Source organism: Rhamphochromis sp. 'chilingali' (genome assembly GCF_963969265.1).
Source record: "Rhamphochromis sp. 'chilingali' genome assembly, chromosome: 2".
In the NCBI taxonomy this organism is placed as follows: domain Eukaryota; kingdom Metazoa; phylum Chordata; class Actinopteri; order Cichliformes; family Cichlidae; genus Rhamphochromis; species Rhamphochromis sp. 'chilingali'.
Genome location: NC_137930.1, coordinates 9213772 through 9234018, shown reverse-complemented (window position 1 = coordinate 9234018; position 20247 = coordinate 9213772). Strand labels below are relative to the sequence as shown.

The 20247-nt window shown below is 39.4% G+C and overlaps 1 protein-coding gene across 1 annotated transcript in view; it reads left to right on the top strand.

The window, feature by feature from the left end:
• The first annotated feature begins 16226 nt into the window (after positions 1 to 16226).
• Positions 16227 to 20247, top strand: part of il34 (interleukin 34) — a 28089-nt gene continuing 24068 nt past the window's right edge. Inside the window, exons 1-2 of the mRNA XM_080867283.1 lie at positions 16227 to 16435; positions 19950 to 20195. Coding sequence (XP_080723409.1) covers positions 20159 to 20195 — 37 coding nt within the window. The 5' untranslated portion in view covers positions 16227 to 16435; positions 19950 to 20158. The remainder of the gene's footprint in view (positions 16436 to 19949; positions 20196 to 20247) is intronic.

The following is a 20247-nucleotide window of genomic DNA, read 5'->3' as shown; positions in this document are numbered from 1 at the left end:
TAAGTGGTTTGTTGTGTCCCAGCAACTTGAGGTCTAATTTAGTGCCTTATTCATTTAGCAGACCTCTCCCTTGGTTTCCCCACACATACGTTGTTTTTCCACACCACACCACTGCTGAAATGAGTGCAACCTCAACATTAGTTAAATTGTGAATGAACGGCTGGTCCTGCGGTCCAACGGTTCAGAGAAACCACACATGATCAATTAGTGCCTAAGAGTATGTGGTTTTCAGCTTCCCCTTCTTCCTGATTATTATTCTAATATACAACAAAAGCTGCTGTGATGGTTGTGAGTGGTAGAAATACACATGGGGAAAGGTGTACTTAACAGCTGATAGCCTTCTCTCTTCCTGCTTACTTGAGGGGCAATTTATCACTGTTTTCTAAAAATTCTTATATAAACCTTTGTTTTTTTTCTTTTTCTGGTGTTAAATGACCTCAGAGTTTGTTTAGTTGCAATTCCAGCCTCTATTTTGATTGGCAATGTTGTGGCAACGTTTGTCAAATCAAGAGCTAGGGTGTGATGCACTCGGATATTTCCAGTTTCTTCGTGCTTTTTCAGGCTTTGTCACGCTGAGTTTCTTGTTCCTTCACATAAAAACATCTGTTTCTTATTGAGGTCTAGCTTCTTATTTAGCACATGTGGTCAGCTGTTTTAGAGCCTTATGAATAAGACTGTATTTTGGCTCTTTGTGTTTTATGTTCCTACACCCAGATAGGATGGTTGTACCCGGGTTGCAAAGTCTACTTTTTATGACTTGACGTTAGTGTTTCAGCTGTTCTCATCTTTTGTCTTTGAGATTGGATTAGGGTCTAGTACAACTGAGCCAGTTGAGCAGAGGAGAAGCACCGATACTTGCCTGTGTCAGCATCCACCCGTCACACCCATCACCCTATTGCCTGCCTCATGTGGCTGGTAGAGGAACTGCAGTTTTTGGTAATTCTGTGTTGGCTTCAGATTTTTAGCTTTGGCTGACTCAAGTGTGATGAATTTAATTAAGAGTGTAGTCCAGCACTTAATAAAAAGCATAAAACATAAGCACACTTCCTCATTGCATGGATTGTACACCAGTATGGGTCACATAAGTTAATCAGCTACAGGGAAATAAACAGTCCAGGCCCACTGAGTATCTGATAGCTGAAGACTGAGAGTGAATTGTGCCCACTAAGTTAATCGTGTTCACATCAAAATGTGTTCACTTGTCCTTTTCCCCTTGTTTTCCTTTTTTCACATTTTTTTGCCCACATTTCGACTTTTTGTTTTGTACTTTTCAATAAAATGACTGAATGTCACACCAGATCTAACAGATATATGCAGAATCCTAAGCAAGTCTGTTAAACATGGAGGCCAGGTAATCAGGCAAGTAGAAGAGAAACTGAAAATAAACAAAATAAATTAAAAGATCTTAAAAGATCCCGGGTAGATAACTGCCAGACCTGTTGAAACAAGAAGTTACTTAAATAAAACCTGTCTGACAAAGTGAAGCGAGATCTCAAAAAGCAAAACCTCATTCCATAATATAACGACTTCTTTCAGTCTGTAAGGGATTACAGATGAATTCCTAAGGCTTTGGGATTCCAGTGAGCCACAGTGAGAGCCATGGTACTTATCAAGAAGGTCACAAAAGAACCCCTAACAGCATCTAATGAGCTGCAGACGTGTATGCCCCAGTTAAGGTCAGAGTTAATGATTCAACAATAAGAAAGAGACGGGACAACATGGGAGAATTCCAAGTGAAACCCACTCCTGAACAAAAAGGGTCGGCTCATGTTTGCCACAAAGCGTGGTGCTGGTTGCGTGATGGTCTCCGGCTGCGTTGCTGCTTCAGAACCTGGACCACTTGCCGTAATTGATGGAACCATGAATTCTGCTGAAGGACAATGTCCAACCATCAGTTAGTGCCCTGAAACTCAAGCTCACTTGGGTCATGCAGCAGGACAATGGACAACGTCAAGTATAATCTGTCTGAGAGCTACATCATCAGTCAGAATAACAAATGACATAGGATTTAAACTGTGTGGCTTAGGTTTGTAGGGATTTCTGGAACCTACTTTCAAAGTGTATGGAAATGAGGAAAAAGTCGGACAAGGTTCATACTGGTTCCAGCTGGACTTTCAGTTGTAGTTGCCTTCCTCTGGGTTGCAAAACACATGACAGTGAAACATTTAAACAGGATAATGGTTTGGTTTAAGGGATTGTAACACATTATTTAATTTACTATTCTGTTCTTATGAGGCACCATCCGGTGGTGATGTATGAGATGGAAAAATTCTGCTATGTCTAAGTGTATAAATCCTCCTACACTGGGCAGTATAGCTTGTAAAAAAAATGAAGCTGCAGTGTTCATCAGAATCAGAATCAGAATCAGAATGGGGTTTATTGCCAGATGTTGAGGTTTACAACATTAGGAAATTGCTGCGGTGCTTCAGTGCAAACATAGTGTCATAAATAGCACTTAAATAGACATGAAAAAAAATAAAAGTAAGAATAAGAATTAAAAGTGCTATGTAGAAAGATATGTGCATGGGATATACATGAGATATATACATGAGAATAAGAATTATGAGTGCTACGTAGAAAGATATATACATGAGTGCAGGTGGTGATCAGTGCCAAACATGAAATGATGCAGTGGCACAGCGTAGGGTCCTGTGTTAGTGGCGGGGACAGTCATATGGTTATTGTTCATGTGTCCAACAGCAGAGGGGAAGAAACTGTTCTTATGGCGAGAGGTTCTGGTGCGAATGGACCGGAGCCTCCTGCCTGAGGGGAGCAGGTCAAACAGACTGTGTCCAGGGTGAGAAGGGTCAGCTGAGATCCGAGCTGCACGCCGCAGTGTCCTGGAGGTGTACAGGTCCTGCAGAGATGGGAGTCTGCAGCCAATCACCTTCTCAGCAGAGTGCACAACACGCTGCAGTCTCTGTTTGTCCCTGATAGTGGCTCCAGCGTACCACACGGTGATGGAGGAGGTGAGGATGGACTTGATGATTGCAGTGTAGAACTGCATCATCGTCCGTGTTGGCAGGTTGAATTTCTTCAGCTGCCTCAGGAAGTACATCCTCTGCTGGGCTTTCTTGATGACGGAGGTGATGGTGGGCTCCCACTTCAGGTCCTGGGTGATGGTGGTACCCAGGAAGCGGAATGAGTCCACAGAGGTGATGGGGGTGTCAGTCAGGATGATGGGGGGGAGTGGGGCTGTGTGCTTCCTGAAGTCCACAATAATCTCCACTGTCTTCTGGGCATTCAGCACCAGGTTGTTGTGGCTGCACCAGGACACCAGACGTTCAACCTCCCTCCTGTAGGCAGACTCATCCCCGTCCGAGATGAGTCCAATAACGGTGGTGTCATCTGCAAACTTGATTAGCTTGACAGACTGGTGGGTGGAGGTGCAGCAGTTGGTGTACAGGGAGAAGAGCAGAGGAGAAAGAACACAGCCCTGAGGGGAGCCGGTGCTGATGGTCCGGGAGTCCGAGACATTCTTTCCCAGCCTCACATGCTGCTTCCTGTCCGTCAGGAAGTCAGTGATCCACCGGCAGATGGGATCAGGCAAAGTCTCTGTTCATGCTTCTCATCAGGGCCAGTTCGTCTATCTTATTCCAGAGTGAGCGTACATTGGAAAGGAAGATCCCCGGAAGGGCCGTTCTCAGTCCGCGTCTCCTCAAACGCACGAGTACGCCGGCCCGCTTACCTCTCTTTCGACGTCTCACTTTCCTGATCAGAGTCTGCAGTAAATCTGCCGCAGATGCGACAAATATTGGAAATAAATCCACAGGCGTTGTAGTCCTGCAGTTAAGGAGCTCTTCTCTGGTGTAAGAGTATCCAGAGGAGTGCCCAGACACAGAAGAAATGCACAAAAACAAAACAAAAGTAGCGCACTGAAGCACCAGGGCATCCATACGCGGCGCCATCTTGGTTTTCATCGCATGCATTCAGAGCTTTTAATGCTATTAATTTTACAGATGGTTTAAAAAAAAGGGGGGGAAAAATCCCTCATCTCTGTATTTTAGACCAAATGTTTTGCACATGTGCCTGTGTGCTCAGGATTACAAGCACATGTACTAATTGCAAACAAATATGGCAATGCATGGTAGGTGTGGGTGCTTTGATTCACTGAAACATGTGCAGACTGCAGGGGTCAAATAATAAAATCTATTTTTAACTTCCGTCTTGCAGAAAAAGGTTACATCCCCCCCAAAAAACAAATTCTCTTATTATTATTTTCAGCAGTAATTAGTGGTTTAAAACATCACCTTATAACAACAGGCATGAAATTTTATTCTTTTCTTTTGGTTAAAAGAATGAAAGGTTGACCACTAGTATTTGCTGATCTGCAGGGATCTGCAATGTGGGTGCAACTTTTTTCAAAACCATAGTCTAAAAATCAATCTTGCTGGGGCTTGAGATGTTTTCTTGGCCTTAAACAAATGCAATGATTTTGTCCCTTTCTAGGACATGTGAACGAGAACAGCACGTTCTGCAGTTGCATGCACGTTTGGGACATTTTAAGTGGAAACAACTGAGATCAAGCTTTTGATTTAAAAAATAATGAGACAAAAATCAGGTCACTGGAATTAAGAATAAGTAGAAACAGCTTAAGTAGTCTTACACTGACAAAGATGGAAAAATGTCACTGATACAATTTGAAAGCAGGGTGACAACAAAGCCTAGAAGTCTCTGGCCTGTGTTTGGGAGCTGCTTTTATGTGGTGTACATTCTTTTTGTTTTCTTGCAGTCATCATTACAGCCCAGGGAAGATCAGATCTACTCCAGCTGCTGAAGGGATTCAAAACAGTGGCTCTCCAGAGGAAGTATTTATCTCACTACACCGTCTCACTACGCTACCTCACAGTTTGATTCATTCAGTAATCAGAATAGCACTTCATGCTTCAGAATCCTGCTGCTTTCTGTGTTTTTCTCTTAAAATAGTTCAGGGATGATTTAATCTGTTTCAGTTGCTCCTAGGGAATGACGGGAATTGACGAACAAATGAAAACAAGCATTTATCATGTCTCTTTGCCGTAAGTAAGAACATAATGGTTTCTTTTGGCAGTTAAAAATCTACTTTTCTGCAGGCCTGGATTTTCTCATTGATTTATCATACTTATGTGTTTTTAATTACTTGACAACTGAAAAAATGAATTTAACTCTTTGCTGTAGACATGCCAGACATCCTCTGCACACGGCCATTAACAACCAGAAGAGTCTGTTCAGTGACAGGTTGCTTCTCCCAAAGACAAGAACTAACAGACTTAAAAACTCCTTTGTCCCACACGCCATCAAACTGTTTAACTCCTCCCTGGAGGGGAGAGGGAGGGGAAACAGGAGGACAAAGGAGGGGGGAACAACTAAGCTGTAGTGCCTCTTCACCTCACTGTGCAATACCTTTTGTGCAATACTTTTGTAAATAGTCAACAGTGCAATAGACTCAATACTTGAAATGTGCAATTCACTTGTATTTTTACTTTTATTCCTATTTATTCTATTTATCCCCTTCGTATATTTTATTTATATTGTCTCTGTATTTATATATATATATGTGTGTGTGTGTGTGTGTGTGTATTATATATATATATATATATATATATATGTATATATATATATATATATATATATATATATATATATATATATATATATATATATATATATATATATATATATATATATATATATATATATATAATATTCTGTAACTCTGTAACTTCTGTCGGTGCTGTGCTTTTTTGGAAATCGAATTTCCCAGAGGAACCCACCCGAGGGATTAATAAAGTTCTATCTAATCTAATCTAATCTAATCTAATCTAGACCTGTAAACATAATAAGAAACCCAACATACAGAACATACACAACAGAACTGCATACTTTAGCCAAAACTTTCCCCCGCAACACAGATGACGCTGGATTCTGGATGCATGATACCTGGAGAACATCACAATGATTTCTCCCAATTTTCCTTGTGTCAGATATGTATGTAGTACACTGCATACTTAAAAAATAAAAAAAGTACATCTTGCAGGAGCAAGGAATCCTTCCAAGAATTTGTGGACCCACATCCAGGTTGACTCAAAAACAGCATTCACTAAACTAGAAACAGTTGAGCCAAACATGTCAGTAACTGTCTGAGTTGGCTGCTCATGAATGGAAAATGAATGGTGTGAATCACTGAACTGTGACTGACTCTTTAATCTCCACCCGAAGAAAAAAAACACAGCAGGTAACCACGAACAAGGCTATCAACATGGAGCTGTGTTTGCTGCACATCTGAGAGCACAAACACGACATGACACCTATACAACACTATGATCCCAAAAGGGATTTTTGCATAAACACAACATGGAAGCACATTGTCTTACTCTTGATTTTGGATGACTCTGGATTGTGTTAAATGACTCTATAAGAAGTTTTTTAGGGCTGCTAGCCCTGCAGAAATCTTTGGTCCAGAAATATCTCAGAAGCTTTAAAATTCGTATAAACATGCATCTTTGAATGAAGCTTAATCGCCTCACTTTTTTCTCACCATTCTTTCTAGCGTCATTATTCAGATTCACACACAGATTCTAGGTCTGACTGAGCAGGCTCAGTTACAGGTAAAATACATTAAACATAATTTTAAAAGAAAATGTATTTTGCATAAATACAACAGATCGAATCAAAAAAGTCCACAGTCCAGTTCCTCAAGAATAAAAGCTGTCATAGTGCTATGCATAGCTGTACTGCAGGCTGGTTGTCTGGTAAAAATTGGTAAATTTCTTTTTTTGACTGATGATCTTGCATGGCTGGGAATCATTTCAGCCTCAGAAGGCCAAACCCTGCCTTCAACCAGCCTTTTTTAGCTGACACTGGCCTGGAAACAGGAACAGGAAAAATAAACACAAATTCAAGTATTAACTTAAGTCTGAGCTGTTTATAAGAGAATAAGAGACAGCAGTGTTTACTGGCACAAGACCAGAGAAGAGTCACACTCAACACACACGTCCCCAGTTAACACCCAAACACAACAGATATAAAAGTCTTCAGTCCATGCACACACACACACACACACACACACACACACACACACACACACACACACACACACACACACACACACACACACACACACACACCAAACCTGTCCTAGTCAATGTGAAAGTGAGTTAGTGTGGGGAAAATAGTAGTATTAGTAGTAATAGTATATTCTTCATTGCATGTCCTTGGCCAGGGGTGGTTAGCACTGTTGACTTATAGCAAGAATTTCCTGGGTTTGAATCCAGTCTGGGGCCTTGCATGTTGTCCCTGTGGCTTCCTCCGACAGTCCAAAAAGCATGGAGTTAGGTTATTGGTGATTCTAAATCAGCTTGGTAGGTGTGAATGGTTGTCGGTCTATATACGTCAGCTCAGTGACCGACTGACAGATTGGAGACCTGCCCAAGGTGTACCCTGCCTCTTGCCCTATGACAGCTGGGATAGGTTCTAGTCCCCTTTTGACCTTGAATTTGTACATCAGTATGAGTTTTAGGACTTTACTGACTCCATTCCTTTCATATAGGACGGTCCAATGTGTCCTCTACTAAAATAGGTAATAAAGGAAGCACGGAATCAACTTTCCTTGCTATGAAGATGCTTCCACTATATAGATATCCTATTAAGTATGTCAAAATCTCTGTGAAACTTCTAGAAGCTGCATCTCTGTGACTCTCTTTATCCTTTGACTTCTCGTCTTGCACCACCATGAGGTTGAAATTTGCAGTTTTGAGTGAAAAGACTCAACCACTCTTGGAGGGATTGTTGTGTAATGACATGATTTGATTTGAATCATCTGACACTTTTCATCTATTGCCACAACCATGACAATATTTTGATGTCTCACCTGATACCTGCAAAAAGTAATGACAGTCCATCAGTCTCAGCTCCACTTTGCAATTAGCTCATGATAGCATGCTAACGTGCTAAAATAAGAAGGTGAACATGGCGAAAAACACAACTGTTAAAACCATTATGTTAGCGCTCTCATTGTGAGCATGTTAGCATAAAGAAAGTGGCACTTAGCGTAAGTACAGCCTAGCTGTAGACTCTCTTGTCTTGTTTAAAACTCCGGTGCCAACACTTTTGAAATTCTTTATTTTTTGCAATGTGTGCGCATAGCAGCTACAATCTAGCTGTGGTTAGGGAAAGACTGCGGTCATGGTGGATGAAATAAACATTCACTGCAGGTCAGTGCCAGGACAATACAACCTCCAGACCCTTACATTCCACCTTTCTAAATAAAGGACACTCTACTTCCTAGATTAGCTTGGGATGTAAATAGTGAGGTACAGAGCCGACCAGAACGCATATAATTTGTAGGCAGTATACAAAGTACTATCAAATGAATCAACAAACAGCCCTAATCTGGATCACATGAAGATTCAAGCAACCTGGGCCCTGGGGTCAGAGAAAATGCAATTTACAGGCAGCGAGCTAAATTATGATGCTTGGTTGCCAATTTTGTCAGACAAACTATATTAGACGGGCAATCTTGTTCCTACAATTCTTGCATATACTAAATAACATCCTTTCATCGTGCCACGGATCATCGTCTCATTATATTATTTCTAGGGCAAAACATGTCTCGTGCCTTGGAGGCATGATTTTTTAAAAATCGATTCAAGTGATAAAATCACACTTAAATGACTTTGCAGGCTCACTCTCCTTGGCAAGCAAGAAAAAAAATCAACAAAGAAGATTCCAGCTGAAACCAAAGCCTGACTGAAAGTTGACCACACAAGAGGAGGAAATATGACTGATACACATATGGCTGGAGTGACGGAAGCAGCATGAACTTTACTGTTGGTTTCCAGCCATCGTTTCACCTCTGCTGTCCTTTAGTCACATCTGTCATCACTGTCCTGAAGCTCTGCCACACTGAAGGAAAAATTAAACCCTCTTTCTCTGGAAGTTTTGTAGGGTGATGTGGTCAATCAGCTCTTTCTGGGATTCGCTGCCTTGTTTGAAAACACATGAAATTACAGTTAATCAATGAATCATGCTTATGTTACTGTGCGGTCGTGGCGAACATGGATGTAATTTATTTAATGAGGACAACTGGATACATCAGGGGAAAAAAGTAAAGAAAGGAAAAACAGTGATTCATTTTCTATTAAAAGAGTGCTGTTGTAGTCATCTTAATTGTTGTCATGGTTTTGTTCATAGTAAATAAAAAATCCAAATTCATCAGTAGCACTATACACTGAAAATTAAATAGGGGAAACAGTGGGGGACTAACAAGTCTTATTCCTCCAAACAGAAAACTGCTAGAGTGATGACAGTCCTGCTGGACAGGATTAAAAACAAAAACTGGAACGATTTATTTATTTGTTGCACCTTTGGGAAACTCCTTCAGTACAGTATTTAAAAATTCAGATAAACATAAAAGCATGTTGCCTATAGCTTAAAGAAGCTGTGTTTTATGTATCTTAATAAAATAAAATAATTGCATGCAGAAAATAAAATATTTTTAAAGTCAACAAGTAAAAAACTGACTTTAAATGGTTAATAGAGTACAATTTAAAATTTAAATGGCTTGTTATAACAATGTCAAGTGTAGTAGTTACTTCAGTGTGTTAAGAATGTAGGGTAAAGTGCTAATGTGAAAGATCAGATGTGTTGTAATATAGAGGGTAATTGCATGTGGTATGAAAGATTCCCTGCATCTCTCTTTGTGGTAGCGTAGCTGAATCAGTTTGTTGGAATCTCTTCCTGTCCAGCAAGTGATGCAAAATGTGGTCAGGATTATTCACGATGCATAACAGTTGGATCAGTTCCCTCTTCTTTACCACAGTTTGCACCAAATCACAGAGACAGCCTTCCTAATCAGTTTATTCAGTCTGTTGGTCACCAGTTCTGATACTGCCCCACCAGCAGACCAGAGCAAAGGACACTGTGCCTGTCTCAACTGGCTGATGGAAAAGGATCACAACGTCCTTCAAAATAGAGCCTGTTCATCCCCTGATCACAATTTCTTCAGTCTTATTCACATGCAGAAGATTTCTCCCAGACCATCAGCCAGAACTGGCTGATGTGGAAACTTCAGAGAGCTGAGAGATGTTTTCACCTGCAATCTCAGTTGGGCCCAGACAAGTCTCCTTAGTACTGTCATCACATGTGATGTGAGTGGGTGCTTAAATTATTTGAGTTTTTTGCTCACAATAAATATGGATCAACTATGAAAGTACATTATCTTGTACTTTAAGGTTTCAGTCCTCAGTCCAGTTGCAGAGTGAGGTCGGTGTGTTTTTACTCCAGTAATTTCTACCAGCTCCTCCCAGCTGGAAGACGTCACCTTTCCAAATAGCCCCAGTTCTGTTCAGTGCTGGCTCTTTTAGGCCGTTTCTCATCTCAATCCTGTTTCACTGTGCCTTTGCTTCACTTCAACAGTGAATACGACATAACAGCAAGGAGGAACATTACAGAATAACACACTGGCAGACTTCTAGCCTTGTCTGCGTATTTTGGCAGGCTGAATGTAAAACATGTCTTTGATTCCTCTGAATAAGGAGAAAAGCTATGGAAACTTTAACTGCAGGAAAACCACATTGTCAGTGAAGTGCGGCTTTTAATATGGAGAGTGATGCAGCGCAGAAGATCAGTTACAGCCACAGGATATAATGATCTGCCTTAAAACTCTTGACTGAGAGTAAATGGAGTGGTTCTTATATAGCGCTTTTCTACTCTTCTGAGCACTCAAAGCGCTTGTGCATTCACCCATTCACACCCATTCGCACAAGCACATTGCTCTAAGTGCTTTCTAAGTAACATTCACACACATTCATACTCCGATGGATGCACCGGAGAGCAATTTGGGGTTAATATCTTGCCCAAGGATATTTGGCATGCAGACTAGGGGAAGCCAGGAATCGAACCACCAACCTTCCGATCAGAAGATGACCTGCTCTACCGCCTGAGCTACAGCTACAGAGTGAGCCTTTGCTGTGTGAACAACAAAATATACAAACATGTGCTTTACAAAGGGTCGATTTTATACTTGAAGCCCTCAGAATATGATTAACCTACTGTTAACTGCAGCTTTATTAAAACTGTATCTGAATCACATGATCAAAATTACTAATATTATTATTAAAAAAACAAAACTTTTTCCTCTTTGCACAACATTGCAGGTAAAACTTTAAAACCAAAAAGTGTGTTCCAGTTGTGTCCCTCACAATTTAATATCCCATTATTTTTCATTTTTACTGTTGGTGCTTTCATTCTTTATTTATTTAAACTTAAGTGGGAATTTTTAAAACATTTCTGGGCACATTCTAATATTGTCCATTAATAGCAAATGTAGCATATGACACCTGAAACTCTCACCAACAGAGAATCTGAGATCAGTACGTAGTTCAACTGTTTTAAAATGTATATTTGATTTTATCTCAGTTCAATAAAACTGACACTGCACTTTGGAACCATTGCTGTTCCTTTGTATATTTTTAGTTTCACTCTTTGGTTTATGTGGTTAGCTTCAAACCCTTCAGTGTCAATTTCTGAAGCATGAAATGTCAAATGAGAAATGAACTGCATACATTATGACCATTTGATCATTTTAAATCCAACGTAGAAGAGCCCAGTAGTTATCACCAACATGTAACCAAGTGTACCACCTTGGCAACAAATCTGCGACCAGACCTATAACTTTCAACTCAGCTAAGTGTCATAACTGTGTGTCATTCCTCTATCTATACATCACGCTAAAGAATGCAAGCAATATTCCTTAGCTAAAAGTTTAGACAAACACATCAGGCCTGTTTTATTTATGCCCTTTTACTACACTTTTGCATTAAATTAATCTTAATGCCCACTTAAAGTCTGAATGATATTAACTAATAGCAATGGATATGTGGATTCTGTGCATTATATTGCTGCATGATTATATGAGAGACTAACCAGATGTAAAGAGGATGAATTAACATTTCAGCTTATTGCTTCATAGTCCTACTGCCAACACTTAGCCGTCTTTAGAAGGCATTTGGTGTCTGCAAGTAGCTGATTACTTTGAGAGAATTTTATAATTTAGCCTTTTTACCTGTGAATTACTCAGGTGACATCAGCTTTGTAACTCAGATTGCCGTATGCACATTTTTAATGCTAGGTCTCTACTACACACCAGATGTTTGAAATTTAACAAACAACAGAAGCGCAACAAAAGACAGAATTCAGTTGCATTATTAATAATGAAAGTCCATCATTTTTCTTGTGGGATACTAATGCGAAGTGGAAACTTACATGAATTTAAATATGTTTGTGTTGTTCTGTACTTCACCACCAATGATTTTTAAAGAAATTGTTATTTTTGAAAATGCATTCTTGGAGCTTGTAGCTTGTGCTGGAACTGCTTATCTAAGTTTATGGCGTTTACGAGTCATAAATATGCAGCGTTTGTGCAAAACATAAAACCGGAATGGGAAAAGATAATCAGCCAAACATAAAACTCTGGATTTCTGAAATTTGACACAAATCCATTTTCCATAAATGGTGATTAAAAATGTTGTGCATGGCTTACGTTGTGCACGGAGACATTTCTTCTCTATGAGTTAAAATCCAGTAAAAACAAAACACCACTGGTTATCCTCTGTCCTCACTCCAATGCGAGGAATGAAAATGCTGCTGGTTACGCTTTTCACTGGCCCAGAATAAACAAATGACCTCTTGACCAAAGTGTTATGAGTTGGACTTCTCAGCCTTTCTCGGTATCACTGAGATGTGGAGGAGAGAGGAGGAAGAAGTGAGAGATGGAGAGACTTCTCTGCATTGTGTCCATACCTGTAGACTCCCCAGTCTGTTTTATTGGCATGGTTTAAAGTCTCACGCTACAAGTGGGGAATATTTCATATTACATTGTATTTTACATTTGCAGACCTTAAAATTATTGTTAACCAATCTTCAGTTGAGTTGGCATTTAGGCAACAGTGAACAATAGAAATGCAGAACTCTACACAATAACAATTCCGAGTACAACCACAGACTTCTTTACTGGTGGCAACCAAGCACTTCTACCAAAGCTGAGTCACTGTTTTTGGCAAAGGGGAAGCATTTCTATGGTTGTACTTTTTGATGTTTTTATTTTCTGGTTTTTTTTTGTTTTGTTTTTTGATGTTGCATTTGATGCTTTATTTAACAGAAAGCTGTTACGCAGCACATTTTTAAGTAAAAAAAAAAGCTCCAACAATAAGTGCTGTGCTAGCATCGAATGAATAAGACTTCATCATCAAATTGTACTCTCAGTACCACTTTCATTTATGTCAAGGTAATCTCCTCATTCACTGGGCCTGATGGCATCATCTGAATGCTCAGATCATGAGAATGCAAATCATGTGACTCATCTTGTCTTGAGGGCATTGGCTAGGTGTATCGTTTAATATTTGACCTTGAATAGCTTCGGCACTTTCACTAAAGTCAGACACATCATGTTTCTGGTATTTATTCTGGAACACGGAGCCTTTTAGCAAAGATTTAAAATTCAGCAGTGAAGAGTCATAAAGAATTAATATTTTAATGTGCTGTTGTTACAGTCTAATGAAGTCGTACAACAAATAATAAGCACCTCATTAGGTATTTATCCACTTTTGTGTGTCGATGAAACAACATCTAAGTCACAACATTACATTAAATGTGTGCCTGAACATAAATAAATAAGAAACTTACCATAATTTAGCAGGAACATATTGGAAGTGCATGTGGGAAATTAATAAATCTGGCCACTGTCCTGACTTTTCCTGAACATAAATGCTCGGATTGCTAGTGATAAAAAGGTGATTTTTACATTTTCTACTCTTTCTGCCTTACATTTGTTTAATCTTTGACCAACACTTTCTCCTAATTTATCATTTTTGAATGCACCTTATCAATTACCAAACATGTATTTCTGTTCTCTCTCTGTGTAGTCTGTTTCCTGACTTGTCTGTAGCATTTCCAAAACAGAGGTGCTAGTCCTGAACATAACTCATTTAAACAGCGCTGCAAAATGTATTGATCATAACTTGCTCTGGATTTATCTCTCAAAAGTAAATATTTAAGGTAACGATTGAAACAGTGCCATCAGAATGACAAGTGCTCCCAGGGTGTTATAGTTTGCTGGCGGCCAAAATGCTGCACAATGCACTCTCTATGTATTTTCTGATGTAAACTATGAATGTTTTGATGACAGTAATTGCAGGGATTAACATTGCACTCTCATTATTTCATACAGAACAGAAGAAATCACAACTTACTGTGAGACACTGCTTATAAGAGATGCTTACAGTCTATACTGTAAATGAAAATAAATGAATTTACGGTACTTTCTGAATGTTTGCTATGGTGTGAGAAATCATTTTGTTGAGTCAAACTCTGTGAACCAAACAGCAAGTCTTTTAAATTTTCTAAATTATGACTTATTGGTCGGTTCTTTTTCTTGACCATTTCCATTTTTTGATGAGTGCCTAATCTTGGTTTGGTAATGGTTAGAAAACTCTGGCAAATGTGATCTCATATGACCTAATGGAAATATTACCTCAAAAACAATGTCCGTGGCTATGTCCTGCACTCCCGTGGGCTTTTCCCATCTGAGCTCAGCAGCCATTCTGGAGAGAGACATGTGGTTGTGGTGAGGATTTGGTCCTGAGTGTTTTGGTATGATTTGGCTCCCATCTAAAGTGAAATATACCACATCGTGCAAGCTCAGGCAGCCGCTTTACCCTCCACAGAGTCTCAAGATAAGCAGTTATGAATAGCAGACTGTTTATTAATTAATGTGCCCTCAAAAAAGAATAGAGATAAATATGGGTAATTTGAATCTTAAAGTCAAAGAAGTCTTTGAGATCTCCAGTCTTCTAATACAAGTTGGTCTTTAAAAACCTGAGCAGACATTATTTATTGTGCCACATAACCAGTCTGGTTCACCTCTGATTGCATTTCAGTGTTTGTCTTCCCAGCAGGACTTTAGTTCACAAAGGTGAGTGCACCAGACAACCTTGGAAAAGCTGAGGAACAGTTTGTGAACGGAGCTGTAAGAGCAGTGAAGAAGGTGAATGAAAACATATTCACTGCAGACCAGTGGAAAATTAACACGAGTCGAGGTATCATCTGTTTTCTCTTTTCATGTGTCAAGCCAGAGTGGGAAAGCCACCGGCAATTCCGGCTGAAACTTCCAAACTATGTTTCTCACTTAGTGTCCCTCTATGTTGCTAAGGAAGAATTAAAGGACTCATTTAAAAGGAAGTTGGCTTTCATTAAAAATACACAATTTTAAACCTATACCAATACTTGGTGATATAAAAATCTGATATGTCAGCCGATTTATTGCTTTATTTTTCTTCCAGACATACAAAACATGCTTTTTATGTGTAGTTCTTTATGAACATTTTTAAGTTAATATAAGAATGCAGTTTTTGTCTCAAATCAATTTTAGGGTATGTTATTGTAGGGTCTTTAGCTTTCAATACAAAGCACCTTTAGGCAGCTGTTGTTGGGATTTGATGCTATTTAAATAAAACTGAGTTGAAGTCGTCATTACTCATGTAACCTGTTTGGATCAGCTGGTTTGTTCCCAGCAAATATTGCCAACATGGAACTCATAAAGTGCCCTCTGGTGGACAAGTTATGCAAAAATCAACACTCATATCGCTGTTGAAGGGTGTTTCTCTCGTCTTTCTTTTAAATGTTCATTAGTTGGCTGTTATGAATGCCGATAGCATTATATGTGCAAATAGCTAACGATATATCAATCTCTCTCCAGTGTAACATCAATTCACAGGTTTAGCAGCAGAATGGATCAGGCTGTGTGGAAACAAAACTGTGTAAAATCTGATAGTAAAATTCATATTTAATAAATATTAATTGTATTATTAATTTTATTAAATGAATCAGTTACTGGAGGTATGAAGATTAAAGTTAATGATGGGGTGTCAAAATTGTTAAAATACAAGTAAGGTAATTGTTACATAAATAAACCTTCTAATACAGTGATGCTATATCAGTTTCAATAAGGAGAATAGTCTGTGTTTCTTGGATGAGGTGGCAAACCTTCAGTCTTGTCATAAACAAATATGAGTCATATTTTGCTCAGTATTTTTTTTCGCTCAGTTGTCAGTTTTATAGCCACTGAAATGATTAAAATGTCCGTATAGACTCTTTTTCGTTTCAAGGGGAGGGTCTATGCCGGATGGCGTGCTTTTATTTTGAAGGTTTGGCAGCTATTTATGTGGTGACTGGAATTGACCGAAGGAGCGGCAGCCTGTGGCGCACTTGGCGGCACACTGAGACAGCGCACCAGGACTCCGTGGATGGACAAATCCAGTAGTGGACTTCCTTCACTGACAAGATTAAGACCGGATTTCTATCGTTCAGCTTTTCTTCGCATTTAACAAAGGCTCACTACAACCGTCGCATTTGAAAAGGATTTCTCACCCTGGGAGTGCGAGGCAAAGGGACTTTGGAGGTATGTGTGTACCTGCGTAATATTGTAGCCTACGTGGTGAGGACCAAATTGATAGTCTGGGAGTGAGGTCATTTGTGAAAAGTGAAAACGCTGACTTTCTGGCAGATTTTCATCTCTGAGGACTGAAACTTTATTTTAAGATTAAAATGTAAAATTGGTTTTGATTTGCATTTAGAGTTAAATACTTAGGTGTGTGGCTGTTGTAGGGTTTTAAGGGCTATTAATGGTCATGCCAACGAGCGCACTCACAGAGAGAAAAGTGCCATTTGCGTGGTCTTGGAGGCAGATTTTAATCTCTTGAGATTTCATTTTTGGACATAAAGGTGTGATTGTTTTACTGTCTCTCCCTGTCTCTCTCTCTCTGTGGGTGTTCCTGCATGTGCTCGTGTGTGCAGCTGTGCCTTGAGCGGTCCGGCATTACTTTCGGTTTCGTTAGGTGCGGAGGGTATTTAATGCTAAGAGCTGCTTTTTTTTTCCTTTCTCTTCTGTTCTTAGTCTTTTTTTTTTTTTTTAAGAAAATCTTACATGCAAGTGTGACAGTATGGGCGTATTGACAGTTTTGCAAGCCTGAGTTATACAATCAGTGGCGACATCTCAAAACCTTGCAGCAGTTGCCACAGCCTAGATTGTGAAGGATAGAGGAGCCTTATCGATCTCAGAGGGGAGCTTGGGCCCTCAAAGCACAAGTAGCCTGCAGCTAAACTGCACAAACATCTGCATCAGATACATTTCAACACTGCAACAAACAGGAGAGGTGTGTGAGTAAAAGGTGACTTATCTTTTGTGCCACGCACTGACTATTTTTCCAGCGGTTGGTTGAAGTCATTTGTTGATATTTGAAGCAACGGATGGGCTCAATGTCACAATCCTCTAAATGCTGGTGACATATTTTACCAACAGTGAAGTCACTGAGGTGTGATGTGAGACTGAGGAATGCTGCAATGGATATAACAAAAGTTTTATCATCAGGCTGCGAAAGATAAGGATGAGGAGGAAGGTGAGAGAGGATTAGAAAAAGACACTCAAACTATGTATAAGTCCCGCATAAGTACCCGTTTTAATGCCTTTCTCTGGTGTCAAATAGACACGCTAAAGTATACTGAGAAAATGTTAGTGATTTTACAAATTAGAAGCTGTGTGTTTAGCCACAGAAAAAGATATTGGATAGAGGCTTACCAAACTTGGCCTGAAATGTTTCTAATTTTCTGATATATATTTTTTTCCTGTCAACGAAAGCAAAGCAGCAATGGGAGGCAGGTGGGACTTAAATCTGAGTCACTACATTGGAGCTGTAAGGCAAAAACGGCACTTGCTCAACCGGTGTGTCAAACTGGCATCTGGCACCAGCCCTGTTATTTATATACTGAATTTAATATAATATATCAGACATGCACATTTGCTATTGCAGCAGGAGTTCTTGAAAAACCTTGTCTTTCATTGGAACAGCTAATGAGAAGATTGGTCTTCATTGATGATGGCTGTTTGCAGTTTGTGCTCATTTTCTGAGTATTTCTGAGGTTTTAATAACAGCATAGGTGCTGGTGCCGCTTTGTGAGTGGTCTGAAATGAAGTTCACCTCTGTCCAAGTGCAGTATGAAGCAGATGTGTGTACAAAGTACTGTAAGAAATCGAAAGTGTATTTTTTGTAAATGTGTGAGTGTGTGTAAACTTTAGCTTGAGTTTGGTTGACATTGTGTTAGGTTGTATAAGAAACTGAATGTTTCTGAAAATTATTACTTTAAAGCACACCAAAGGGCAAACAAAAATTATGCAGCACACTCGTCTGTTTGAAGAAAATTGAAAAAAAATCTTCATTATTGTCACAGAAAGCCTTATAATGAGCATTTGGACCTAGAATGATGGCTGTAATTTGGTTTTTGCAAGAGAGTATCTGGTATAGTGTGAGCTTTTATCTGCTTTGAAACAAACTCCACTTATCATATAATTTCCCTCCATCATTTTATCAGAACAAACGGGTTTAGAGCTCTTGTTGAGACACTGTGTTCTCTGGAAATCTCTCTCAAAATGGATGTATGATGTTTAAGGGCCATTTCTGCTTGCCTGATGGCAAATTGATGGTGTTAGCCAGGTTTTCCTGCCACTTGATACATTTTGGCTGAGGCCCGTTGAGCACATGAGCAGGCTTTGCTTTGACAGTTTAATTAATTAATTTCTTTTTTTGAACTCATAGATTTTGCCTGTGTGTTTGTAAATTAGTTTATGCAAAGGACTCAAATAGAAATGTAAAAACACAGTCATAACTTTATATATATATACACAACTTTGACAAACATTTGAGAATCACCATGTTAAGCAATATCTACCCAGACATTACATTTGGTTCCATTTTCAACAACTTGACTAAGTACCACAAACACAGAGCAGCTGGTCGTGTGGGTTAGTCATCCTTGCCGCACAGGAGTTTTGGAATCTCTACAAGAAGCTTAACTTTCACATTGTGAGATGATCGGGGGTGACGCAGCACAAAAACACTACTTTCTGACTTCATTATGTTGGATTCTTTTAAAGCTCCTAAACCCAGTGCAAGCATTTGGCTAAATAGCCATGCTAGGAAAGCTTTACAACTGGCAGTAAAAGTCACTTGGTGAGGTCCAGGACTTTGGTCTAGACTAAAATATCTCAATATCTTTTGAATGGATGGCCATGAGATGCTATGAAACAACTTCCCAGTTATGTTGGTCAGATCTTTCATTTGCCCTGGAACACACCCAGTATTTAATATATAGCTTTGAACAAAGCAAATGTTTTGGGCACTCTTGGTTATTTTTAAAGTTCAACCTGTCATTGCTCTAAAAAAGCTTTCCCTGCAGAGACACTTGTTTTTTATGATTCTTCTTGGAAGTAAGATACTGGACTGAGGTTGGGACCTCTGACTGAACTGCTTTGATTGGCTTGTCTGGGATCATTGTCTTGTGGGAAAACAGATCTACTCAGTGTCAGTTTTCTTGTAGGTTCAGAGCTCTTGTGTGCAGTGTTACAGTGTGATTAATTGGCTGATTATAGAGATTTCTTTTTAACATTTTCACCTCGTCGCTCCTTAAAACCAATTGTTGCTACTGCTGTTTGCACTGTCTCTTTATCATAAACTTGTTTAGCTAGTTGGATATTATGTGCAGCCTTTGCTAGGCTAAGTAAATATAAGATATTAGGTCATGTGTATGTGTACTGTTTGTTTAGAGCAGCAGCTAATTTTCTTGTTGCACTAGATGTCAGGTGTCACCAAGCTAAGCCAAGAAGCAGCTGTTGAACTTGCTTTCTGGTTATACGAGGTGTGTGTGAAGTAAAAAGGGAAATCAGGAAATAAAATGTGACATTGTGGAATAAAAGAGTAACATTATGAATGAAACATAAAGATAACTGAAGCTACATGTAGGAACCAAAGCCATTCGTTCAAACCTTTTTATGACTACAGATAAACATGTGAAAACATTTAGTAATTTTGGTTTTAAATCTTAATGTCTAATGCTCGACTGCTTTTCGTTTCCTGTTTCAGATTGTTTCAGCAGCCATTTAAAGGATCTGGATGATCAACAGTACAATGAGGACCTAAAGCTGGGAGTGCGTCCCACTGAAGGCACAAGAGTTTCAGACCACAGTGTTACTGCAGTGTGTGTGTGGCCCGTCCAGTCTGTGTATTTTTACATACTCACTGTGTTGAGTTCAAAGCCCTGTGGAGTGAGGAGAGGACTTAAACCAAAGAGTATGGTTCAGCTGTCCACTGCAGTCTGCCTGTTGGGAGGTAAGAGGCATGTGCAAGTGTGTGTGTGAATCTTGTTTTTGTGTGTTGTTCC